This window comes from Hesperophylax consimilis, chromosome 14 (assembly GCF_061612785.1).
Source record: "Hesperophylax consimilis isolate HC1 chromosome 14, BYU_Hcon_1.0, whole genome shotgun sequence".
Lineage (NCBI taxonomy): Eukaryota > Metazoa > Arthropoda > Insecta > Trichoptera > Limnephilidae > Hesperophylax > Hesperophylax consimilis.
In genome coordinates, this window is record NC_142849.1 from 18,320,796 (window position 1) to 18,347,374 (window position 26,579).

A 26,579-nucleotide genomic window follows, 5' to 3' on the forward strand; every position below is an offset into this window, starting at 1 on the left:
AAGTAAAATAATTTTTTTTGAAATTCTTTTTTTCCCATACTAAAATATTTTACCACATAAAAAATTACCCGTAAAAAAAAATCAACTGTTTTACCTAAAAACATTCATAAAAAGTTGAAATTTCGAAAAAAGTTATTTTTATTTTCTATTTTTAAAATCATGTAAAATCACCCCCGAAGTTAGAGCACTTTGCCCCCGGATACCCTGTATTGTTTTACATGCCCTAAGCTAAACAACACCAATACCATTATATTCACAAAGGAAAAAGTTTCTTTAATAAATTACCAAATTAAATCAGAAGCTTTAATGATAAATTACAAAATTGAAATGTATCAAGAAATATTTAAGAGAAGCATTAACAGAAAAACTGCTTCACCTACTTACACCTGGAAATTATACAACTAATCCTACAATATTCTATTTTTTCAATAATTCAATATCCTCCTTAACATTTTTATTCTTCTATCCAAATACATAAATATAATGTTATTTTTTTTCAAATATACACTTCTCTTCCATCTACAAGCAAATGCTTTTAATAGAAGAGCAATGTACATAGTAAACAGTAGCAAAATAAAACCTGAATTATAGTATTATGTACAAAAGTTGTACACTCTTCCTAGTGCTAGTGGTACTGAAACTCTGGATTATTGAACAAAAAACTGAAAGAACATTAATTAATGAAGTAAATATATTTCTGCACTTAAAAATTTAGTTTTAAAATAGCTAGTTAATGACACGGACGTGTCGAAACCGGTCGCTAATTTTATAAAAAAATTTATACGTAACAAATGTACATTGTGAATAATAAAAACTCATTAAAAACAAAAAATGTCTAGAAATTGTTACATAGTGAATGCCAAAGAAATACAAAAAAAAAAAAGTAAAATTAACTTGCGCTCGCCGGAATTTGAGCCCAAGACCCCCGTATTGCTAGTCAAGAGCCTTACCTATCGGCCACGGAGGCTGTCTCTTTTATACTGCTCGAAATCGAATATGGCCATTTCATTTGATCGAAATTAAAATTTAATTGTTGATGATGATCCTCAGTTCAATGGGTCTGATTCTTGGATCACAAAATACGCCCACATCGCATTTCTTACCAGATACGATAACAGGTAATTTCCGGTCTCCTTGATGACTAACAACCTTTTTCTTCCCCATCTCCTTCCCCTCCCCAGTCCTTTCAACCTCACTACAAACCCCACTTGTGGATGACATAGTCCCACTGGCTCTGTGAGCACTAATGACTGTTGTGCGCTATTCTGCCGTGGTGACTAAAAACACAGTGTCTTCCTTCAGACTCTCTAGGAAGACGCCGTGTTTTTACTTACATTATTCACACTAAATAATACATTTAAACTGGGATACCATGGATTCAATGTGTTCTTGCAATTGGTATTCTAATACGATATCAAATCGAATCCCAACGTTCTGATTAATTATCATCACTCAAAAAAAAAACATTAATAGGAATGAAAGATTAAAACTCATGTAGTCATATATTAATATCTTATGTTATCATATTTTATTACGTTATAACACTCAATTAGATATATCACATTAATTCTTAAAACTAAAATCACATATAAGTATATATAAAATTCATTGTTTCTAAGCTACTTGCGTTAAATATTTTATTTTACAACATAACACTGTTCCTTGTTAATGGAGATGCATGAAAATAATAATGCTAAGGTTATAATGTAACCTGACATCAACACCTGCTTGGCAGCTGAACTGGAGGTAACTGGAATAAAAACAATACATTACTTTTAAATGCATCTTACTTCAGTAAAGAACACGTCCATGAGAATGAATATGATAACGTTTTGTAAATTTTTATATAACGTTTACGAATATGATAATGTTTGATAAAGTTTTGTCTGCAAGCTTTCTGTTTTTGAGGTAACTAACTATCCCTATCCACGTTAGTACGAGGCGTAGCCAGAAAGTAAGTGTGCTGAATTTTTGTAGGTTACAAATTATTTTATTGAAACAAAAAAATTACATGGTTACCGTATTACATATGTAAGCTTTTTTTCGACATAGTCGCCATTCCTCTCAAAAAAGGTGGTGAAGCGGGGGATCAACTTTTTGATGCCTTCCTCGAAGTAGTTTCCCGCCGACCCCTTAGTCCACTTCTCCACCTCCTCCTTTACCCCCTCGTCGGTTGAAAACCTTTTTCCACCCATGTACAGCTTCAGGGAGGTAAAGGAATAATAATCTGAAGGTGCTAGGTTAGGGGAATGCGCGGAGTGGTTCAGGACATCCCATTTAAACGAGGCAAGCAGTTCCTTCGTGGCGTTGGCCGTGTGTGGTCTGGCATTGTCGTGCAGCAGGCTGACTCCCTTTGACAGCATGCCTCTCCTCTTGTTTTGAATCACCTTCCGCAATTTTTTTAGGGTCTCACAGTATCTTGCAGAGTTGATGGTCTCCCCTTGCGGCAGATATTCAATCAAAATTATGCCTTGACAGTCCCAAAACACGGATGCCATGATTTTCTTGGCTGTAATTGTGGTTATGAACTTTTTGGCGGAGGGTGAAGAGGTGAGAACCGTTTTTAAACTCGCGATACCACTTGTACACACTCGTACGATTCATAGCTTTATCACCATATGCAGTTTTCACCTCATTATAAACCTCAAACGGAGGTTTTTCCTTCCAAACGAAATAACGGATGACGCCGCGTATTTCGCACTTGGCGGGAGATTGGATTGACATTTTTCACGAAACGTGTTGTCGCGTCGACACTATTCAACGTACTGACCTTGACCTTGTCTCGTTGTAGAGGAGAAGAGTCAGGCTACACGTAAATGTAGCCAATATGTCGAAAATAAAATTAATTCGGTCGTTAGAGCCTCAGTACACTTACTTTCTGGATACGCCTCGTAGATTGCCTTTAATATACATTATTTAGAGTTTTAATGAGAGAAATTGTACCCATTTGACGTTTCAACCAATTTAAAAATACTCAAACCAAATCAGTGTATGTATATTGAGAAGAAAATGACGTGGATATATGGTTTCGATAAATACTAAGATTTTTAACTATTAATTAAACTGGGATAAACCCACACAAGTTAAATAAACAATTATGGTATTAATATGATCAATTAATTGTCCCTTTTTAATTAACTAAAAAGTTTAGAAATTTATAGAGTATACTCTATAAATTTCTAAACTTTTAAACAAAGTAACATAATAATTTATATTGTGTTACTTTGTCATAATTCTTATATATAGATATCATATTAGTTAACTGTATCTCAGTATATCGCGATTATAGCCGTAAGAAAGTGAGTTACAATGTATTATAAACGATGAATATTAAGAATATTAATGTTGTCAGGTCCTGCAGATATTGTACTATCTTACTTTTATTCCAATCTCATCAATTTAAATATAACCTTGATTATGTCAATAAATTCTCTCAGACAGGAGCATTATCTTGAACATTTGTGTTATACACACTGAAAAGAACCTAAAAATAGATTTTAATTTTCCGGATTTTACTTTCAAATAAATTTTAAGTCGACAAAGAATTTGCGTCATTGTTAAACGTTTTTCAATTAATTATATATTTCTTACCTCTCCCAAGTCGTGGCGGTCCATCGCTCTCTCGCAGCGGCAGCTCGGCCATCTCGCTGTAGAGATGCATAACCTTTGCCAGACACCTGAGAATGGGGGGACCATCCAGGTAGTGATCGGGCAGGAGCAACAAGGACACCGACAGCTCCGCCTTGTACAGCCCATCCTCCACTGGCTGGTGGCGGAGGAGACCGGGACTTATCTGGGAAAACAAGGTAAATCAGCTGTGTAATCACATGTCAGCGGCAATTCGGTATATCGCTATAGAGATGAATAACAAATAGTATCGTTCTGAAAGCATCATTGATAGCAAACTCATTGCAGAAGCTGGCTGCCAGTTTGATCACATTACCTTATCTTCACGGTCAGTCCAATAAAATATGACCTTATAAAGAACAAGCGTAATTGATCGTTCAGCGCCACTGTTATACTTGGTTTTACCGGTATGCATTGTACAAAAAACTATGAAGGATCTGGGTGTCGTGTTTGATTGTACCTAGTTTGATATTTCAGGCTTATATTGAAATAACCTGTAGTACTTCATTGAGAATATTGAGTTTCGTCCTATGCACTACGAGAAACTTAGAGACACCCGGATTCTTATAATACTGTACACCCGGGTTAGTAGGCCTAAGAGTGGGTCGGTGGTTTGGAGCCAGAACCAGGTGAAGTATTTCCTCACGTTGGAAAGGTTCAGAAAAAATTTCTGATATTTTTCTACCTAAGGGAGTATGTGCTCGGAACGAACCATCTAGGGGGCAAAAGGGATGTGCACATTGCTTGAAATTTCTTCAGACTGATTAGTGGATGCTGTCACAAAGAGCATTATTTTGCATATCCCTAATGGTTATTTCCGTCACCGACAGTATGGACTATTTCTGTGGTGTTTTGGAAAAGGGAGACGAGTCAATAATAGTCAATTTTACAGGGGAGCCAATTTTGTATTCTCGATTTTTTGCCAGATCTGAGAATTGTAATTAGGAATATATTTTTATGCAATAATTAATGAAAATATTTATTCTACAGAAGAGTATTTGAAAATTTGGAAAAAACCTATTTTTAACAATTTTACGTGACTCATTCCTCTTTTCCGTGTCAGGTTTGGACCTAATTTTGAATAAAACATGAGTTATGTCTTAAATGTTTCTTATTTTTTTCTGTTATTTTTCAACTTAATAAAGGAAAAATCATTTACCTATTTAAGAAGGATGCACTTATAATCATTGACACAGAAATTTGTATTGGAATAATTTTATTTAGTTAAAAAACGACATTTTTAACATAAATTTACAATGATATTGCAAAGTAAAAAAAAGTATCCTATTATAATGACATGTAATACTCATCCAATATAAACAAAACATACAACAGATTTCTAATTAGTATAATTTGGGGGACTCATTCACCGGCATCTTCATATCCGTCTGGATCAACATTCGGAACTTTGCTAGCATCTGGTAATTTTTTATAAAAATCATGGCAATCAGGATCCACTAAATGAAAAACACTTAGTATGTCCTTTTTCTTTTCCTTGCTTATTGGAATAAGACCACTGTAGCATTTTCCAGGGCTCAAAATGGTGATTGCATTACCCCTACGTTTAAAAGAAATAGTTTTAAATGGGTCTTCAATATGCAAAGTCCTTTTAAAATGTATAGTTCCTGGGGTTGTGTTTTTATACATGAACCATTTTATATCGTGGAATAAAAATCGATTACCTTCATCATCAGTTTTTTTTCAGCTGCAATGAACGCTTGTATAGGTATAGCCCAGCAAAGTTTAAAAAATGTTCATGTGTCATGATTTTTACTGTAAACGATTTCTTTTTTCCAGCAGTTCTTACAAGATTGTACCAATCTCTTGGTAAATGAATATTCATGTCGGTTGCTTTTTTTTTCCTCTCAATTATAGCATGAATGGAATCACATTCCATGTGAGTGTGGCCTGGGACTAAAAATTTATGATGTATGATTATGTTTGGTCTTGCTTGAAGAGCACATAAAAACATTGCAACAACATGGCTGTTTTTATTTTGCCCACCACAGGTATCTGAATAAAATGTTAATTCATTTATTTGTGGTGGAATCGCAAGAATGAAATCATACAAACATGACGCTATTTGATTAGCCCCTCGACCACCTTCACATTCATGCCACATGTAACACGTTGTTTCATTTGAGAAGCAGTAGTAAATGGTTAAATTAAACGTCCACAAGGAACGTTTATAAAAGGCAATGTTTGAACGTAGCAGGGGAGTTGGGAGGCACTGCTGCAAATCAAAGCAATAGGTCCTTCTGCTCTCTGACGACTCTTCTTTATTTTTTGCCTTGGCAGAATATGCATAATCTGCTTCCTGCTTGTGGGCTTCGTATTTTGCCTTCAGTACCGATAAATCAGGTTCTTGTACAAGTTTCATCTGAATCGAATACGAATCGCACGTACTGCACGTATCCAGAGAAGGTTTTTTAAATGATAAGCCCATTGTACGAAACACATTTGAGAACATTGATCTGGAAACCGGATCCTCTACTTTTTCCTTATACATAAAATACATTTTGGTTAAAGTGAGTCCAATGGGCAAATACTTCTTAGAGGTATCCCTTCTAGAGTAATGTGACTCGTAGGCAGGATACTCTCTTATGTGATTTTTAATTTGATGAATGCGGTCATCCGATATCTTGGTAGAAGGCACACTGCTTCCCCGTTTGTCAGAAACCGGGAGCCCAGAAACAGATGTACATCTCTTTTTAATGACGGTACATATGAATTTGTTTGTTTCACAAAAAATCTTTTTAAAGCAACCTTTGCATATTTCGATAATGGCACCGTTAACTCGTATATGATATTTATGATTAATTTCCCTCTTCTTCGGTGGTACATTTCTAACCCGCATAGTTTTCTTAGGCCCATCGGTGATGAGGGATGAGATAAACGTAATTCTTTTGTCGAAGGTTCCTAGTGCCTAGTATTCATTAAATAATATACTTTGATATTCAAAAGACACTTTATCCATGCATTTTTTACGGCAAGCACTTAAGCGTTCCGTTTCTCGACCCTTGACCAATTTCCCAGTTTTAGATTTGTATTTTAGACCTCGATTACGTTTTTCTTTAATCTCTTTCCTTAATAAATAAAGAGATTTTCCTCGGTTTCCAGGGTGCGTGTCTTCAGTTTCAGTAGTTGCTTCACCAAGGAGTGCATTGTTGAAGGCACTGGGTCCATCGTAGCTGGAATTACTGGAACTGGGGGGTTTATAGCTTACATCCATATCACTGTTGCTAAAATCACTTGAATAATCTGGAACTATCGTCTGTAAGTCTTGGAGAGGATAACTGGAAGACGGACCTATAAAATAAAATCAGTATTTATAATATCTACAGCTTTATATACTATAGCTTTAAGAAATACATGGCACGACCAAGTGAATCAGATACTTGAGTCAGGCCATGTCAAGAGTCAGAATAATAGAAGAGCATGTATGAGACATTGTATGAATGTGAACGAGGCATGGAATGTGTGCCAAGACCGAGTTGTTTGGTGGTCCGTGCTCTCTGCCTACACCTGAGGGGTAACTTCTGCCCTGAAGAAGCTACGGTTGTAGCGAAACCCAGTTGGCATTAAGTATATAAATAAAAATGGTGTTTACCAAGTCATTGTTTTATTTTAAATTATAATTTCACGTCACCAAGTAATTGCTTCATATGAACAAATAATGCATTCAGTTACTTAATTAAAGTAGGTACATAATTATATTCCTTTAATAAGAAATACTGATTAATTTACCTTACTTTATGGTTTGAATGAATACATCAAATAAGTGTTTTTGGAATAAACCATCAACTATACGAGTATTTCAAAAGCAAACTTTTAGGCTAATATCATTTAAATGATTTACCTGGAGTAGGAACGCTGTCATCATTTGGCATGTCTTCATGCAATATAATATTTTGCATGTTATTTATAAAACTGATCTGGTTACTATTTTTCATTTGTCTGGCCACGCTGTCATCATCTGACATGTCTTCATACAATATAATATCTTGCATCTTATTCGCGACACTGATTTGGTCACCATTTAAACTACTTGAAGCAGTAGAAACATCTAAAAGTCCGTTTGTGACATCTGAAATTTAATAGGATTTCATAAATTAGTCAATAATTTAGTGAGATGAATCTAATACAAACATAATACCACAAAAGAACATGAAGAAATAATATAAAAATCTTACCATGCGATGAATTTGCATTCGAAAGCGCTATTATTGACCTCGTTCGCTTACTAAACATCTTTAAAACTCCTCAAAACACACGGTACCAAATATAAATATATAATAAACAACAGAAAATGATAATGCGACCGAAAGAATGATTCAAATCGCCAGTGAAACAACAACTGTCAAATGTAACAAGCCGCGGCGTCATGTAACCATAAAGCACAGAATGAACCATAGATAACACAGAAAACAGCGATTATTAAAGTTAACTCTGTTTTCCGTGTCAATATTTAAAAATATATATTTCGTTATACAGAGACAACTTGAGTTATCTCCAAGTGCGTGTTAATTTATTTAAAATATGACTCGTCTCTGTATGACAACGGCTAATAACTCGGAAACTAATTTTTTGAGCGGACTCATCTTTCTTTTCCGTGTAGAGAAAAAAATTAGGATTCTTCTGGCATATTTAACTCCATTTCGCAATTTTACTGACTCATCTCCCTTTTCCATAACACCACAGATTTTATCTCCTGACCTGCGGAATTAATTTGCCATGGTCATCTAATAAAGTAATAAACATATAATCGTATGTTGGTATATTTAACGTCGATAAAGCAGAGCTTAAACGGCTAGCTTTATTGTTGCACGTATAAAACCCGCTATATATATTAATTCTCCTTACGTACTTACAATGATCAATTTTTAAATTGAATTTCGTAATATTTTTTTAAAACTCAAGATTTTTTTAAAACTCAAGATTTTTTTAAAAGATTCTAAAATTGAATTCAACTGCACACTCGGGAATCATCCAAAACGCGTACTCACAATTTTGAAAAAAGGGAAGTACTTTGAATTTGGGTTATCATTACCGTTCATACGTGTTTTGAAATACATAATAATATATTATACAAGTCATGGTTCTTGCCAATTTTCAAATCCCAGTAAAACCCTTTTCAGATTTAACATTTCCACAAATACACAATTCCTCAAATACTCGCATTATAAAAAAAACAATCTTCTATAAGTTTAGTATATAAACGCGCTTAGCTTAACACTTCCGAGGATTTCTGAGTGATTTTATTCAGTTTCAAGACTGTCGAATCACCCAAGCAACCTTATTTATAACATGATTATATTCCTCTACAATAATCATTTATAAACTTATTTTTGATAACGTTTTTTTTATGAAATAATAAATTAAAGCAATCAACTAACAAAGGTAATATAATAAATTACGATGTAATTTTCGTTCGCCTTTTTGACAATACTTTTTTTATTCAAATTTATACATCGTCTCACGAATGGGTATTATTCTGTTCCAATCTCTTCATAATTCTTATTAAATAAAGTTCAATCTTTATATTAACATAAAGGTTGATTTTTTATATAATTTATGTACTTAATATAGAATGTTTTATTTATGCCTGTCAACCTAATATTATATAATATCCATTCTGAAGATGTCTGTAGCAGTGTGAAATATATCTGGTAAAAATATAACAATATCGGAAAAGGCATAACATATTTTTTCTTTCTTCCAGAAACGAACGGTAACCAAAACGAGGAAAGAAATATTTTCATTACATGATAATATTTACAGGAATTTTATTTTTAAGACGACACGTTTGAATGAATACGTGCATACCGATGTTCAAGGTCTCAAAAAAGATTTTTAAACTAGTTTGGAACATCCGCCGGCAGTCCTTTTCCATACTAACTGAGAATGGTGATTTTGGATTACCCATATCGTAGCTTCTGTGATAAATCACCTTAGAAATCCCAAATTCGATATAATCTATTTATGTATGTATTATGTAATTTACTTATTTGATTAAATATAATTGTAAAGCTGCTCATCTCGACACAGGAATTCCCTAGCAGCAGAGGAAAATAAAAATAAATAAATTTCTTCTGAAAACAGGCTGACTAAATCAGAAATCTAAGTAGTTATGCCTTGGAGAATATAATCTAATGAAAGCTTACGGTAAAAAATAAAATATATTTAACTATGTTTTTTCCACGAAACTTTAAAAGAGCCACGAGTTAATTAATATTAATTATCTTTGATGTGAAAAAATCCAATCTTTTAAATTTGTTATGCCAAAAAGGAGTGCCTTCCTTGCAAGATATCTTTATTTATATCTCGGGAACTCTGAAGTTTGTTGTTTGTTTGACGAACAATTTGTTTATTTACGCTGATGTGTTAGCTTACGTACATTGCTACTTTATTATTTATTTACTTTACTAATTGAGACGAACGTGCTAGTAATTCTCTTCTGTTCCGCTTCTCTGATTTCCAAGAATGCTGGATGTACCAGAACGTTAAAATATTATTTCATATTGTGTGAGAATTTTTTTCTAAGATCTTTTCGTCTTTCGAGGTTTTATTTTCGTTTTTCGTTTTTCGTTAGGCTAGGTTAAAAATTGTTATGTCTAAAAGTGGTTAAGTGAAAATTCAATACACTTTTAAAAAGTGATATAAAGTCATTAGAAACGATGAACATAATATTTTTTTAACCCAACCTAACCTACTTAACCCAGTTAATAATGTTTTTGTTTCATAACTTTCCATGACTTTATATAACTTTTTAAAGATGTGATGAATTATCATTGTGATCTTTATATCCGGTCACCGTTAGCTAATACTATAAGATATCAAGGAGCCATGCAGAAGAATATTATCATTCCTGACATTGATTATTATGTTTGAGGTACGCTATTATAGCCTTCTTAACTATATTCCGTGCAGTTGAACACATATACTACTTCTGAGAAAACATTGCCAACTTCATGCAATCTAGGTATAAACGAGTATCTACATAAATGACTCAGTTCTGATATTTTTGTTGTAATTAAAAACAGCTTTGGATCGACTAGTGTTTATAGGTATATGGAATGTTATTAGACTTAATAGATCAGGGCTGTCAATAATACCATTAACAATTGTATTAATAAAAATCAAGTCGGAATAAATTTATATATTTTATTTTATTAATTAATTAACGGACTTAGGTCCAATATATCACAAAGCGACACGAGATTTGTGACAATGTACAATGCAAAAGTAAATGATGGTATATAAAAGCAGAGACAAACAGGGAAAACATAAGAAAATAGAAATGTCAAGTGAAGTCAAGACCTTGCTAAAAATAAAGTGATATATATCTTCAATTGCATAGTGAGCGACAAAAAACATTCTGACTTATACCAAAAAAATCAAGGTCTTGACGTGAGTTGACCATTCTACATATTCTGGACAATGGTGAATTATAAGCATAATTAGTCGAGTGTTGATTGAGGAAGAGCAGTTATTTATTTCTGAGTCTACGAAAAGGTATATTAAATAAGATGAGTTCTAGTAATGTAGGTGAGTCAATAAAATTGTTGAAATTTTAAAGAAACAAAAAGACATCAGATTTTTTCCGACGGTCTTCTAAAGGAGAAAGGTTTAGAATTTGTTCAATTTTGTAATACGAGTAATTGCATCTTTCTAATCCTAGCCTCCTAGCAATCCCTTTTAGGAACCGATGTTGAACGGACTCAATATGACGAATATGGATAGCATAAAAAGAGACCATATAACACAAGCATATTCGAGATGGGGCAAACCAAGGAGCAGTGAAGAGTTCTAAGGGTTTTTATATTTTTGAAGTCAAAATTGATTTTAGTGATGAAGTCAACTAGTTTGAGAGATTTTATGATATGATTTTTCATAAAAATAAATGTTTTTTTAATATGGTTATTGGTGTATATTTTATTTATTTATTTAAATAAAATATGTTTAATTCCATACTAGCTGAGAGTGATGATCTTGGATTACCATCTCATGGCTTTTGTCATAAATCACCGTAGAAACCTCATATTTGATAATAATCCATCTATGTATGTATTATGTGTGTTAAGATTTCAGGTACTGAAATCTGAATATTGGTGCTTGTCACCCTAATGGGTGTGGCAACATTTATTTTGTGTTAGCGATTGCCGGGGCAATTTCGTATTGCCACGGATTTTTAATCCTTCTTCTCTTGTTACCATCCGTCTTGGGCGGGTCGTTTTTGGCAAAACGGCAGAGCTGCCAGGTTTTCACCTACATGTGGTTTATAAAACCGCGGAGAGAGATAGCAATACTGGGCTCACCGTACATGAGCTGCCCTACGGGTCTTTTTTATTGCTTAAATAAAGACCAATATTCAAGAGCTGGAGTTATTATTGAAGAGTTACTCCAGTCACACTTCCCTTTGGAATCTGGTGGTACCACGCCGGATTGCTCTGTCAGGAGAGTGAAGTTGAGATCCTGAACAATGTATTTTACTTATTTGATTACATTTAATTGTAAAGCTGCTCATCTCGACAAGGGAATTCTTTAGTGGATGAGCGGTGGAGGATTCTTGAAATATACCATTTTATGAATGAATAAATAAATTGATTTATGAAATGCATTGTATATGATTGATATTTTTAAGACATTGAACTAGACAACTGCCTGTTGCATGGTGACCAATGCATTGTAGTTATTTTGTATAAAGTGTAAACAGTATAATATGATATGTTGGGTCTAACTAATAAAGGTGTTTCAAACATTTTATCGTATCATTTATTAAATAACACTTTTTTTAAGTATCTATTTCAACTGTCAGAGGAACGCTCGTAATTTTAAAGCCTTCAAGCATATTTCAAAGACGTTGCCTGAATGTCTGAGAATTTGTGAGTATTTTCACTTTGCAATAAAATCCCAATAAATGGAATATTTCTAAACGTATCTGAAAACTAAGCTGTCTCAAGGTGATAAAATAAGCTTTAAAATTTTATTGTTAGAAGAAAACTTGTAATTATTGATTTTTTAAATATTTTTAATGCAAATATTAAATGTTTTAAAAATGGGTCCCATTACGTTTTTTCGTCTTAACCCTGAAATAAAATTACGGACAGCAAAAAATAAAAAAGATTTAATTATATTAGAAAAATGTATTTTTAACATTATTCTAGGTTCAGTTTTTTTATCATTTCATATAGTGTATAAAAAAATTACAACCTTTCATAATTTTTTTCTCAAATTGCGTTCGGAACATTTGGTTTGCAAAGTTTAATTATTCTAAAGTTATCTTTTCGATTTGAATACAAAGTTTAGTGTTTTCTCGTTCTAAACGGCTTGGATCGTATTTCTCACTAAAACACTTGGGAAGACCCAACGATTTCTACAAGACCAAATTTTTTTTTTTTTAAATTTTAAAACCAAAATTTCTCATCATATTTAAAATCCAGAAAACAATTTGTTTCGGTAAATGGACATAATTCAAAAACATTCTCAGCGAAATCTGGAATTCCTCAAGGGTCTAACCTCGGACCGCTGTTGTTTCTAATACTAATAAATGACATCCAAAACTATGTTAAGAATAGTAAATGTCTACTGTTTGCAGATGACCTTAAAATTCTAATGGAAATAAGCTCCCAACAAGACTGTCTTAAAATGCAAGCTGATCTGGATGCACTATCTGAATGGTCGTTGATAAACAAATTAGATTTCAATACAAAAAAATGTGTCACTATGTCTTACACTCGCTCTTTAAACACTATACTTTACGATTATAAGATAAAGGGCGAAACACTATCACGTGTAAATTCCGTAAAGGATCTCGGTGTCGTCTTTGATCCCGAACTGAAATTCTCTGGCCATATATCGCAGCTCACTCAGTCTTGCTACAAACTTCTTGGGTTCGTCATTAGGACATGCAAGCAGTTCAATAACCAAGATGCTATGTTAGCATTGTTCGATGGCTTACTGAGAAGCAAGCTGGAGTATGCGAGCGATGTTTGGGCACCGTATCACCAGAAGTACATTGAAATGATAGAGCAAATCCAGAATAAATTCCTCAGGTATGTCTATATGCGGACGCATGGAACCTATCCCAGATTCATGCACCATATCGACTTACTTGAGGAAACCAATTCTGTGAGTCTGGAAACTAGGCGGAAAGCAAGCCTAGCCACTATATCTTTCAAAATTTGGAACAATTTTATTGATAGCCCATTCCTCTTGGGATGCTATGATTTATATGTACCAGACCACTACAGCCGAAGTCGATACCATGACTTATTTAGAGTACCAAAAGGCAAAACCGACGTCCTGGCAAAGCATAGCATGACGAGGGGAGTGGTGCTGTTGAACGAACTAGCAAAGAATTTGGATGTAAATGACTGTTCTTTAAACGACCTAAAACAATTATTGAAGAGTCACTTACCCAAATGCTGATATGATGTAAAATTATACTGTTTGTAAAATTGTACTCTAACTGGAACGAATGTTCTGTTGTACAATTAAAAAAAAAAAAAAAAAAAAAAAAAAAAAAAGATATGTTCCCAAAAGCGAACAAATCGACACTACACGTAATAACTGTTTGTTCGCAAAAAAAAAATAAACTGATAGGTTAATATAAACTATCCATAGGGCTTGATTTTTATGGACTCTATGAGGAGAATAATCCGTTAGCTTGCTCATTGGGAATTATGGGTATCAATAACCGTACCAAGAGATGGAAAGCTGTTTGCTGATGATGGCCTACAACTAAATGGAAAGCTGCTTTGCTGATGATGGCCTACAACTAAATGGAAAGCTGCTTTGCTGATGATGGCCTACAACTAAATGGAAAGCTGCTTTGCTGATGATGGCCTACAACTAAATGGAAAGCTGCTTTGCTGATGATGGTCTACAACTAAATGGAAAGCTGATTTGCTGATGATGGCCTACAACTAAATGGAAAGCTGCTTTGCTGATGATGGCCTACAACTAAATGGAAAGTTGCTTTGCTGATGATGGCCTACAACTAAATGGAAAGCTGCTTTGCTGATGATGGCCTACAACTAAATGGAAAGGTGCTTTGCTGATGATGGCCTACAACTAAATAGAAAGCTGCTTTGCTGATGATGGCCTACAACTAAATGGAAAGCTGCTTTGCTGATGATGGCCTACAACTAAATGGAAAATTACTTTGCTGATGATGGCCTACAACTAAATAGAAAGCTGCTTTGCTGATGATGGCCTACAACTAAATGGAAAGGTGCTTTGCCGATGATGGCCTACAACTAAATGAATAGTTACATAAGCAATTCAGAGATTTAAGAAAAAAACGCCTTTAATGTTTCTGATAATTTTTTTGATGATACACAAAAAGTAAAAATTGGAAAGCACAGTCGGCAAATCATACCACAGCTAGAATGTTGAAGGAGAGAACAAGAAAATTATTTGAGTTTCCTATTTTTGGTCTTTTATACAGTTGGTAGAAATTTTGATTTCATCCAATTCACAATTTGGGTACCGCAACCCCGGGTACCATTAATTGTATAACCAACACCTGTGCCATAGGTCACCCCAAGTGATCCGCTACGTTAGGTAATTTAACATGTGTGCCCGGTTCATCGGGTGAGGTGTATTCAGGATCACCAACAGCTGCGGGGCATGCCAGATCGGAGGAGGCTCGTTTGGGCAGATCCTATGACTTATCCAACTGGCCTCTCGAACCATCGCCGCAGTGGGAGGGATATATTCAGGTGTTCGTCACTACTGGACTAGACCTAATCCCTAGATTACTACCCATCCGTTATACCTTTTTCTTTCCTTAAAAAGGATCCACCACACAGCATCCCAAAAGATATGATTTAAGATTTTCACGGCCAAAAGTATTTATTTTTTTTGTTTTTGTGGTGTTATGCCGTGTTGCGCTAACTCCTTCTTTAGCCAACGTTTCGGACAGCATTGTAGTGTCCATCATTTATTTTATTTACTGGACAATTTGTATAGCGCCGCATTTGTGAGATATCACCTCAGGGGCGCTTTACAGTTGATGCAGGTATTACAAAAAATATAAATATTAAAAAAAATAAACTAAATTTAAGTTAAGTAAAATGAAGTACAGAAACAGGTGACACGAAGATAGAAGATGGAGACTCTGCAGCAAGAATCACAGGTGGTAAGGAAACTGGTCCAGCTGCTGCAGCGAAAGAGTCCACCAACAGTGCCAGCACGAGGTTCGTCATCCGTCCAGGTATGTGTCTGCTGCTAACAAAGCGCTGACACAATATCCTCTCACAGATACCAGACCTTGGCAGCACCGCTGTGACGTTCGACGAAGAATCATCAGGGCAGATGTGTTATAACATAAACAACAATGTGTTATAGCATAAATAACACATCTGCCCTGATGATGGACACTGCAATGCTGTCCAAAACGTTGACTAAAAAAGGAGTTAGCGCAACACGGCATAACACCCCAAAAACAAATAATTAAAATCCCAAAAGATGATAAAGCCGTGAGGGAAATTATTTTCCATAGGGCCTCCTTTGTGGGGTTAATATAAGAAATTAAAAAAACTGTATTTTCCAGTTAATTAATGATGATATGTATTTAGAGATCTCAAAAAATCTTCAACATTTTTATGTTACAAAATAGAAAACCAAAACAGGAATATACAAACATTCGCTTTAAATAATTCGCGGACGAATAAAAAAAAACATTTTTTTCCATTGTTTAGTATTTAAGAGTTTGTCGAAGTATTGAAACTCCCAAATGTAAAAAAAGACAGTTGTGATTAGACCTACCAGCGTGAAATAGATTGAAGTGTCAACGCGTCGACTTAATTTTTAAAACTTCGCAAAATCTTGACGTATATAGTAGTTTCTGAAACGGAACATTTTTTGAATAAAGTAAGTTATGAATCTTTGAGTTTAATAATGTGTCAATCATCATAGGAAGTAAAGATATAGTTATTTGATATAAATGTAACAAAATTTATGGTAATGTAAATTCTGTTTTTTTTATTATTTTCTTTTACACAATATGTGAATGTGTTCCCCTAGTGGGTATCTTGGTTATAATACATTATTACAAAGTCTTCTGCTATGAAATATATTTTTTGATTTGTTACATTTACTTATTTGCAAACACACAACCTTCAACTCTGCTACGTACATCACCACGCTGTTTTATTTTTTTGTACATTTGTTTTTCATTCTTCACTAATTTGTTGTGGATATATTAGCGGAGTTTGTATTGTACAAGTTTTTTCGTTGAACAGTAAAATCAGTCTGGTCAATAATTTAATAATCTGGTTAGCGAACTATATTATCTCCTTTCGAAAATGGATATTAAGAAAAACGAGTAATATGCCTCATAATTACTAAGAAATAAGATCATTTAATCAGTATTTCTTTAGGTTTTATTTTTTGATTGACTTACAGAATTGCGAAAAATAAATTATAATAACATTTAAAACAGAGGCGCAGTTTGGATTTTCTTCCTATGACAAGACCTGTTTTAATCTGAGATAGTAATACGAAGCCATTCATCCAAAGACTATGATCAAAATTCATAGCCAAGCCTAAGAAATATACTGTTATGAAAATGTGATTATCCAATAATTCTGACATGAATTTTCAGCAGGAAAATGTTGTTTCAACTTACCAAGAGCTGAAATTGAAATCGCTCTTTGCCATCACGTACAAGTTAACTTAATTGTCCATGTTTCTTATTTCTGAGAATACACATAATATAATCTCCAAGTTGAGTCTTCGTTGATTGGTTGGGCTCATCTGGAGTTAGGTATCCGGGAGTTATGAGAGTGGGGGATGGCCGGGAGGGATGATGGTAAAGGGCACGTGCTCGGAATCCGTGCACATGACACGTGGCGTCGCATTAAATATAAATATCACGTCAATAAAGTGGCATACTTCAACCCTCAACACTGGATATTGAAAATGGGCGAAATTTAAGGGAAACAAGGCTTCGACTTCTGGTACGGACTGGTGATAGCGGTTACGACTGACTAACACTTTTCACATCATTTGCTCATGTCGCTGTTGAAAATTCCAAGGATTGTCTTGATTTTTTTTCGTGATTCGTTATGACTTATTTTGTGTGTTTTATAATCTACTTTGTTGTATATTTAGAAGTATAGCAATATCAAAATATTTCTGGTAAAAATGTGAACTTTTAAGTAATAAATAATACAATTAGGCATGTCACAGTCTTACTGGCTCGAATAAAAAAAATACTTATCAGATAAGAATGTTTATTGCACTTTTTAGATTTAGTTCTTACAGAAACCAACTGACATCATTTTGTACTGGTGTTTGCAGAGAGAACAGAACGCCATTAAACTCTCTTTACGTCAATCTCACCAATTCAACTTACCATACATGCTCTTCTGCTTTTTCAACACATGACGAAATTTGGATCTAGGTAGGGTATTTGGTAGTTCAATTCCAAACCGTCTAAGTTTGCCTTTCGTAATCTTGTTATTTTGTAAAGAGTAAGCCTTGTTCATGAATTTTATCATTACGTTTCTATCCTCCTATTCTTAGCATGGTTATAGCACATATTTGTATACGCATCGAAAAACTTATTTCTTTTATTTCAACCATCTTCGCCCCTTTCTGTGCTATTTCTTAGCCTCGCTGTTATACACCAGGGTTAGTAACACAACTTCTCACTAAATTTATAGAATTTAAAACCTAGTTTTTTTTCGAGTGTTCCATTATTTTATAAATTTTTTAATTTTTTTACAGTAGGTAACTCTACACAGAAAGCCATCAGGAAAATGATTTTCCTAAGGGTCAATGTTATCTTCGGGGACGCCATGTGGATGGTCTTTATGTGAGTGACCATGTTGTAAGAGGGTGAAAAAAAAACCCGGCAAGTCGTTCCAAAGCCGAGCAGTTAAACTGAGAAACGAGTCTTAAAAACGACCTGTTTTCATGTGACAAATATTAACAATGTACAAGTTTTGGGCGCGCGTTTGGCGTGTTTCCCGAATTTGCACCGGTGCCTAAGAGATCAATGATGAAAGTTTCTCAAAGCATCTTCAGACTACAATCAAATAAAGACATTATCCTTGAGAAAAACACAAAACTGATTCTCCTGATTTGCGACCTTCCTTAAGAGAAAACTCTTCAATAAGACTTCTTGTAAGAAAAACCCTACGCACAAATTTATAGAGAGCCAAAAGTTTTCTCATATGCCTAAAATATTATTAGGTTTTCATGTTCGAAATTCGTAATTCAAATAAATAAAGATGGAAAAATTTTCGATATGGCTTCATGGGAAACAAATTAACCTTGGCATATAAAAGCCAGGATGAATCGTCTAGCCTTACATTTCGAAGCAAATGTATAAGTATAATTCACTTAGAGTCGTGTACATACAAAAAATTTAAACCCAAAAATAAAATGGAAATTATCAACTTGAAAGTTTATCCATGTACGGAATTCACGAAAAACCATTAAAATTGTAATGACTTCTTAAACTTATTCTTTCTGCGTATACCTGGCGTAAGATCTGACGAAGGATTTATAGAGAGTATGTTATCTTTTACTAAACTCTGGATCAGTGACGAGCAATACGCGGCTCGCGAGCACATTTCATGCTTCGCTAAAAATAATGAGTTTATTTTACAAATACTTAAAGAATTTGTAGAAAAATTTTCGCCTTCGCAGCGCAGCGTTTTTTCATGCATTTTAAAGGTTTTGTTTTATAAAACACCAAAGTTTTATTTAATAAATTTTGATTAATTTTCCAAACGATAAAATAATATGCGTTTATTTATTTGACCTTGAACCTAGCAAAATTTTGCTCGTGGCTTTTTCGTTATGCGCGCTTTAATTGTGTATGCTCCAAATAACCGATGTTTCTGAAAATATGCACCCAAGTGACAGAAGAGAGTTTTGATCTTTATTGTCTAATAGCAATCGTTCATATTTCCGGATGCTATTTTACAATATGTTAAGTTTTCGAAATCTGTTTTACAAAATACGAAAGTATTTCCGTTGTGTACTTTTTTACGAAAATAATAGATCGGTAAGTGAATTTAAGCAACATTATAACATTTTCAGTGAGGCTGATATTAATCTGGCGTTATAATTGATATCGTCTATGAAACATTATGCACACAATTTTCCCACCACATGGGTTTTATATTCTAGAGTAGAATATGAATTGACTTGCACTGTATATACAGTTTGCGAAATTAGAGTTTAACCGAACAACACAAAATTATGATTTATATTGGTGCATAATTTAAACTTCAGAATTCAAACGTCGCTGAGAAACAGCATATTGTCTTTGTTACGATATTCACCAAATACACCACTCTCATTTATAGACACAAACCGCTGTACTTGGGGGAAATATTGTTGCATTCCCGTGATCCACAAAACCAACCTTGTTCCTTGTGTACCCACCTCTTGCCACAGTTGAAAATCGGCCGCGTAAATAATAATCTATAATGCATTTTAATCCGCTGCGCAATCCGAGATAAAGGCAGAGAAATAAACCAGGACTAAAAATCGAATTGTCCTCTCCTTTTCCTATGCGACATATTTTTTCTCGGTGCAATGGTTTGTTCAGAAACTTGTTTCATTATGAAATGGTCCCTCGGTACATAATTACATGAATTACACGCCAGTCTTCCATGGGCAAATTTTTTAAATTTTTTTATTACAAATTATATGTGTAAACTTTGATCGGATTTTAATTGAAAAATATTGTTAGAGCTATTCGAAAAGATTGTTCTTCTATTGTATTCAAAATTGACTTTCATTATTTTAACTACATTTTTTTTCTAAAGCTTTCAATAAGTTTAAAATACTCTATAAGCAAGTAATGCATCCGTGTAGTACTGTATAATTTGTTCTCATCCACTCTAGTTGCGATCATCTGTAAACTTTAAGTAGGTACCTGAATAAAAATATTTACGTTCACAATACATATACACTATTTTTTTAACATGGTAATCTTTCCAGTGAGATAGTATTATTTTTTAGAAAGATAAAAATAAGAAATGTAACCTAATCTTCAATTTTTTTTGCATCCCTTTTACATAATCCGGAACTTCTTGTAAAACAGGTGAATGTTTGCAGTTTGAAAATGAGTTTATACATTTCGAAATAAGGAAATTTCTTAATGAGAAACGCTTCAGGAATTCCAATAATTAAATGGTATTTCAAAATTATTATTCTTCTTGTTTGATTCCTGGAATTACTTCCTAAACAAAGAATTTCATTATTTATTTGTCTTTGAAAATAACTCCGACACTTTAAAACACACATTAATTATTCCAGGTGATTTTCATCACAACCCTTCTTTGGAACTTCATAGTAGCTTACGTTTAATGACTCTAAGTATAATTAACTTATGTTAAATTGAATTCCCAAGGTATTTTTACGCTTTCTAATACATTGATAGCAATATAGTATTTTTGTGTACCTTATGGCATAAAACGATACGATCTTATAAAATCTTTATAACTCTTTTGGTATAACTGCCAGATACATGATGTAAGCAGTGTTATAAAGTGGCAAGTGGAAAGTAGAATGCGTAGATATACCACCATCTTTATTTCACACATCACTATAAATAAATAAAATTTCCCTTGACTTACTTGCATGGTATTGATGAAGAAAGTGAGATTCGCTAGGGGGCGTGAGGGGGGCGCCGTGCAGTTGGCCCTCAGGATGTCTCCTGGGTCGTACTGGGGGCGCTCTGTCACTATGATCGGAGGACCCGGCGGTACAGCTAAAACATATTAACAAAGTATCTGGATTATTAGAAAATTCTTAGTACATATTAGCAAATAAAATGCATGAACGTTAAACCTTATGCAGAACAAATCATTCGAAACCATGTTTCTATATTTATTAATTCCTATTCTCTTTTTATATCTATCTCAAGTACCTAAATTTTATTAGGTAAATACCAAAATTACCCATTTAGTCGTCACAAAATTAGGGCAACAGTGCGGTTACTGCATTTGCACAGCTAGTAATTACCCAAAAATTTATTCCTGGTGGGGTAGAATTAGACCCCACAGTGCTGTAAGGGGTTAATATTAATTTTCTTAGAATTAAGAAAATTCATTAACCCCGTCCTCATCGGTTCCTTTCATCAGTTACTTAGAGAAATGCTTACATTGCAAATAACGGGAATTTAATTAATTAATAAATCACATACAATGGCAATAATGATTTACATTGGCCCCTAGCTATTTACCATTTAGCAAATTTATTTGGTAAGTAATGAATTTAGACCGGAATAAAATATGTTTTCAATAGTTGAGTTTTAATGCAATTTTTTTTTAACACGCAACACGCACAAACACATAAATCATTATAAATGCCAATTTACAATTTCTTTTAATATTTTTCTTTTAGTGTGATAATTATATTTTAATTTTTAATCTTTATTTTTAGTTTAAATTTATCTTTATTTTAATGCTGTTTTTCTTTTTTTTTAAATGTATAAATTCTTATATTATAAAATGGGGGCCTCAGCATGGGTAAACTACCCAGTGAGGCCAACATTACTGAATTAAAATATGAAATATTGTAAAATAATGTATCAACAATAAAAAAAAATTTAAAAAATGCATTTTGTGGTAAGATTAACAAACAAGTGGGTTTTGGGTTCAATTCTTAGATGTGACCGAATCATTTTCAGATTTCTCTGTTTCGAATTTTTTTACAGTCGCTAATACTATCGTCAATGATTAAATAATCCAATTTGAGGTTTTACTCATTACGTTATTAAAAAAATCATGCTACACATTTTTATTATAAATTTAAAAAAAAAAAAATTATAAAATAGGCATAAGGACTAAAAATTTACATACCTGGATGGTTTAATACAATATAATAACAAAAAAAGGGTGTGAAATTACTTGACAAACAAAGAATGGGTTAAGGGTAGAATAAAAATGTGTCCATAAACAATTTATTTATGTCAACTGTACAATAATTTGGTAGGAATAATATTTCCTGTCTTAAAATAAAAGGCTTCAGCAAAATATCGGCATGATATGATTGAGGGAAATGTTTTTTTTTAGTCTTTTATTCTTTTTTAAATTTGCTCCACACAGGATGCCCTGAATAAAACATCGAGGAAAGAGAGGAAGTTCTGGAACGAAAAAAGGTATGAGGGGTGGGTAGAATTCCGGAGATCAGTATATCCAGTAGTGACCAATGTATGAACCCATCCCTCCCACTGCGGTGCAGTTTGTAACATATAGGTCAACATTGCAGGATTCTTGAAGACCTTCGGAGTAGTTGGGTCCCGTCAGGCGAGCAGATAACGTTGAGATAGAACCCATGGGCATCACCTCCCAGAGTTCATCCATTATTAGGCCCCGTGTGAGCCTTCCAAGGATAAATCCAATCCCAAAACAGCTAAATGGCTTTTTAAAGCATCACACATCACAAGGAACACAACAGCCGCGGAATAACGAGATCCCGATTCCAGAAATAGTATATTACTTATACTGAAGCGCACACTATCGGATTACTGCGATGTCAGTCACTAACATCGGGTAGTCAAAAACCCGACATATGATTTCAAACGAACCGCTATTAATTTGATTGGCTCTTTCAACATAAGCACAAATCTCCAATTCCAACTATAAACTGGTAGGCAAACATTGCACTCCGGGATGTTAACTAAAACTATAACCTACGATTATTTCATCCAGCAGGATCATCTTAGATACCAATGAAATATTACCAATCGTTGAAGCATTCTGTGCTTCTACAAGAAGTGAGCGGAAACGGAAACAATAATCTTAATACCACTGCGGAACTCTGCCCTGGATCCGGTGTTGCCAATCGTTTAAAAATAATATAAAAAACGCTTATTTGCAATGCAATTACTTACAATTAAGTCGAAGTCAAAAAAATTGCTTATGAAATTAATTATTTCATAAATAATTACTCTCAAACTATTTCAGAGTATTTTTCTTTATGTCAAACTTTTCTAGATTCTTGATGAGTAGTGATTGATTTAACTAGACATGTAGAAAAGTCATTGGATGTCGCAAAATACAGGGTTTTCCAATAAAAGGTGTTATATTGATATTCAATCGTAAAAGATTAATGGTTTCGTTGCTTGTGTGGCACGTAGCGCGGTCTTGTTGAAAGTAAACGTTTTCCAGATCAATACCATCCGATTCCGGCCATAAAAAATCAGTAATCATCTCTCGATAGCGCAATCCATTCACCATAACTGTTGCTCAAGCCTCATTTTCGAAAAAGTAAGATCCAATGACTCCGCCGGACCATAAACTGCACCAAACAGTCACACGTTGAGGATAGAGAGGCTTTTCAGCAGTAATTCTTGGGTTTTCCGAGCCCCAGATGCGACAATTTTGCTTGTTGACGAAGCCACCGAGGTGGAAATGAGCCTCATCACTCAAGGTGATTTGCATTTGATTCACTCAAGTGAATTTTAATAATTTAAATGCGTTGTTGAAGCGTGTATCGTTCCATTTTTATAAATGGCGTAGTTTCTTCTTGTCAAATGTTAAAAAATGACAGCTTCAAAAGTAACATCTACCGAAATAGCGGGCTATTCAAAATAATACCTCGTATTGGAAAACCCTGTATTATTGTTTATCATATACACTGTCAAGATTGCAATTAGTTCTGGAAGATTCTTGTAAATATACAGAAAAATAGCAGCAAATAAAATTTTCATATTTTTTCCGTTAGAAATATTCGTTTGAGAGTCGATATAGTCATCAATGATTACATAATAGAAGTTCAGTGTTTTTGTCGCGGCAGAACATTTGAGTGAGCTTTGTCTTTGTAGATTTAGAGGTTAACAACGCAATTATTTGTAGTTTGAAAACCCTTCCATTACAGGTAAGATTACAAAATCTAACTTTCGAAAATAAATTATACTTACTATTGTTTTCTTTAAATCATTCAATCTTTTAAAGACATGTTTTTAGTTGAAAAATCTCTTAAGTAACAGAATAAAATACTATTAAAAATAAAATTACTGTTTTCAAGTACAAATTCGATTTTTAACAGTTTCGAGAGATCTCACGGGGTTGCAACTAAAGATATCTATAATTTAATAGGTCTTAAATCTTTCGACTACCAGCACCAGATATATTCACAAGAAGTGGATTCAAGGAACCGATCTGTCCTCTCGTGTATAATTAATTGTTCATGGATTAGGACGAAAGACAAGGAGTTAAGGGCTAAATCAGGAACTAGAGATCTTGAAGTTTGTAAATTGTAAGGTTTTAATCACATAATAACTATCCACACTTGTATGCTCCAAACAAACACGTGTTACATTATTGACTCTAGTGAAAACAACAAAATCATAAGAATTTTTACACAAAGGAATTTGGGAAAGGGGGCAGATCTGAAAACTGATCCAAAATCATGGTGATTTTAGCATACGCCCGAAGAATTATATAACAACGCAATAAATGTGACGTTGGTAACTGAGATAACCATTTTTTTTTAATTTTACTTCCTAGCTTAAGCCTCCATCATTATATAGGTATAATTTTTCGCTTATAATGATGGTAGTATTTTTTAAATTTTTTTTTAGTATTTTAATACTTTCAGGCTTTTTGTACGCCAGAAAAAATAATATGTCTGAAAAGATAATTATTGAACACTGCTAATTTTATTTTTACAAAATATATATTTTTAAATTTAATAATTTTTATATACTCTGTTATTCTATTATTTCACCAACGTTACAATATGACTATGTATTTATCTACTACCTATATAGACACTTACTTATCAGGGCAAGTAATCTACCTAAAATTGGTCTTGCTTTAATTATGTATCTCAACCCTAAACCGTGATATAATGCCCGGGTCTACCCCGGTGAGGTTGATAATAATAAGTCTGATACTTGAATATTTTAGCCGGGGATGGGAGGACGTTTGAATACTATTACGTATTGAGATAGGCTTTCGATTATCCGGGATAGCTACATGGCCTACTATAAAAAATGAGTTATGACATAATTATTTATTTGGAAGTAGGGAAATAGATGATGCAATAAATTCTATAAAAGAAGTCAAAATTAAAACGGAGTATGAAAAAATTGTTATTTTTTTTAAATTCTAAACACATAACTATTTTTGCTACCTGGTTTCTAATTTCATATTATTGTAGTAGAGAAATTATCGTCCAAACAATTTGTTTACTTAAAAGTACCCCTAGCTTTAAAACGCTAGGTTATGTCAAGGTTAGGTCAAGTTATTATATGAAATTAATTTTATGAATGATTTATTTAAAAATAAAAGCAACTGACATTAATTTTCCAATAAACTCGTTGTTTTTTATTGTATCCCAATATGAAATAATGTTTTAGAAAGCAGATATATAACGGATTTTAATTTTTAAAAAATAATTCCCAAAATGTTTTTTGTGAACTCTAAAAACACAACTTTATACAAACATAAAAAAATGTTTAATAATATAATAGTACTATAGTATAGTATCGTCACTTCAATTTTTCTTCGTTTGACGTAAAAATAATTAATAAAAAATTCACAAAATCTTTCGCAAACATGCAAGCAATGGCGGTCAAAGCGTAAGCTTGTCAGGTGAAATCTTTCAAAACAGATAATAGAATTAATAGGCCTGTTTGGGAACTAGGAGTAGAGCGGTCTAACTTAAATAGACTAAAATAATTTTCTGTCAGTTATATAATATTGGTTACACTTAACCCGTTTAGTGCCAATCACTCCCATGGGCGGACCAATCATTTGTGAATTTTAATATATGATTTAAGATTTTCACGGCCAAAAGTATTTTTGTTATTGGGGTGTTATGCCGAGTTTGGCTAACTCCTTCTTTAGCTATCGTTTCGGACAACGTTACAGTGTCCAACATCAGGGCAGATGTGTTATTGATAGTGATGAAATGTGTGTTTAAGTACGTCTGTGCGATACCGTGTTGCCAGCTCACTACTCTACGGG

At 33.6% G+C, this 26,579-nt stretch overlaps 2 protein-coding genes across 2 annotated transcripts in view; both read right to left on the bottom strand.

Moving 5' to 3' along the window:
* Positions 1-1,563: 1,563 nt before the first annotated feature.
* The window catches only part of LOC149417989 (uncharacterized), a 90,890-nt gene continuing 65,874 nt past the window's right edge, over positions 1,564-26,579 (bottom strand). The window contains exons 4-6 of the mRNA XM_089639272.1: positions 21,237-21,370; positions 3,592-3,793; positions 1,564-1,750 (exon numbers count right to left, since the gene is read on the bottom strand). Of these exons, the coding sequence (XP_089495398.1) occupies positions 1,638-1,750; positions 3,592-3,793; positions 21,237-21,370 (449 nt within the window). The 3' untranslated portion in view covers positions 1,564-1,637. The remainder of the gene's footprint in view (positions 1,751-3,591; positions 3,794-21,236; positions 21,371-26,579) is intronic.
* LOC149417990 (uncharacterized) lies at positions 6,422-7,534 on the bottom strand. Its single transcript, XM_089639273.1, has 2 exons — positions 7,487-7,534; positions 6,422-6,936 (listed from the first exon to the last, which is right to left on the bottom strand). The coding sequence occupies exons 1-2, from the start codon at positions 7,515-7,517 to the stop codon at positions 6,554-6,556; spliced, it is 414 nt and encodes a 137-aa protein (XP_089495399.1). The 5' UTR covers positions 7,518-7,534; the 3' UTR covers positions 6,422-6,553.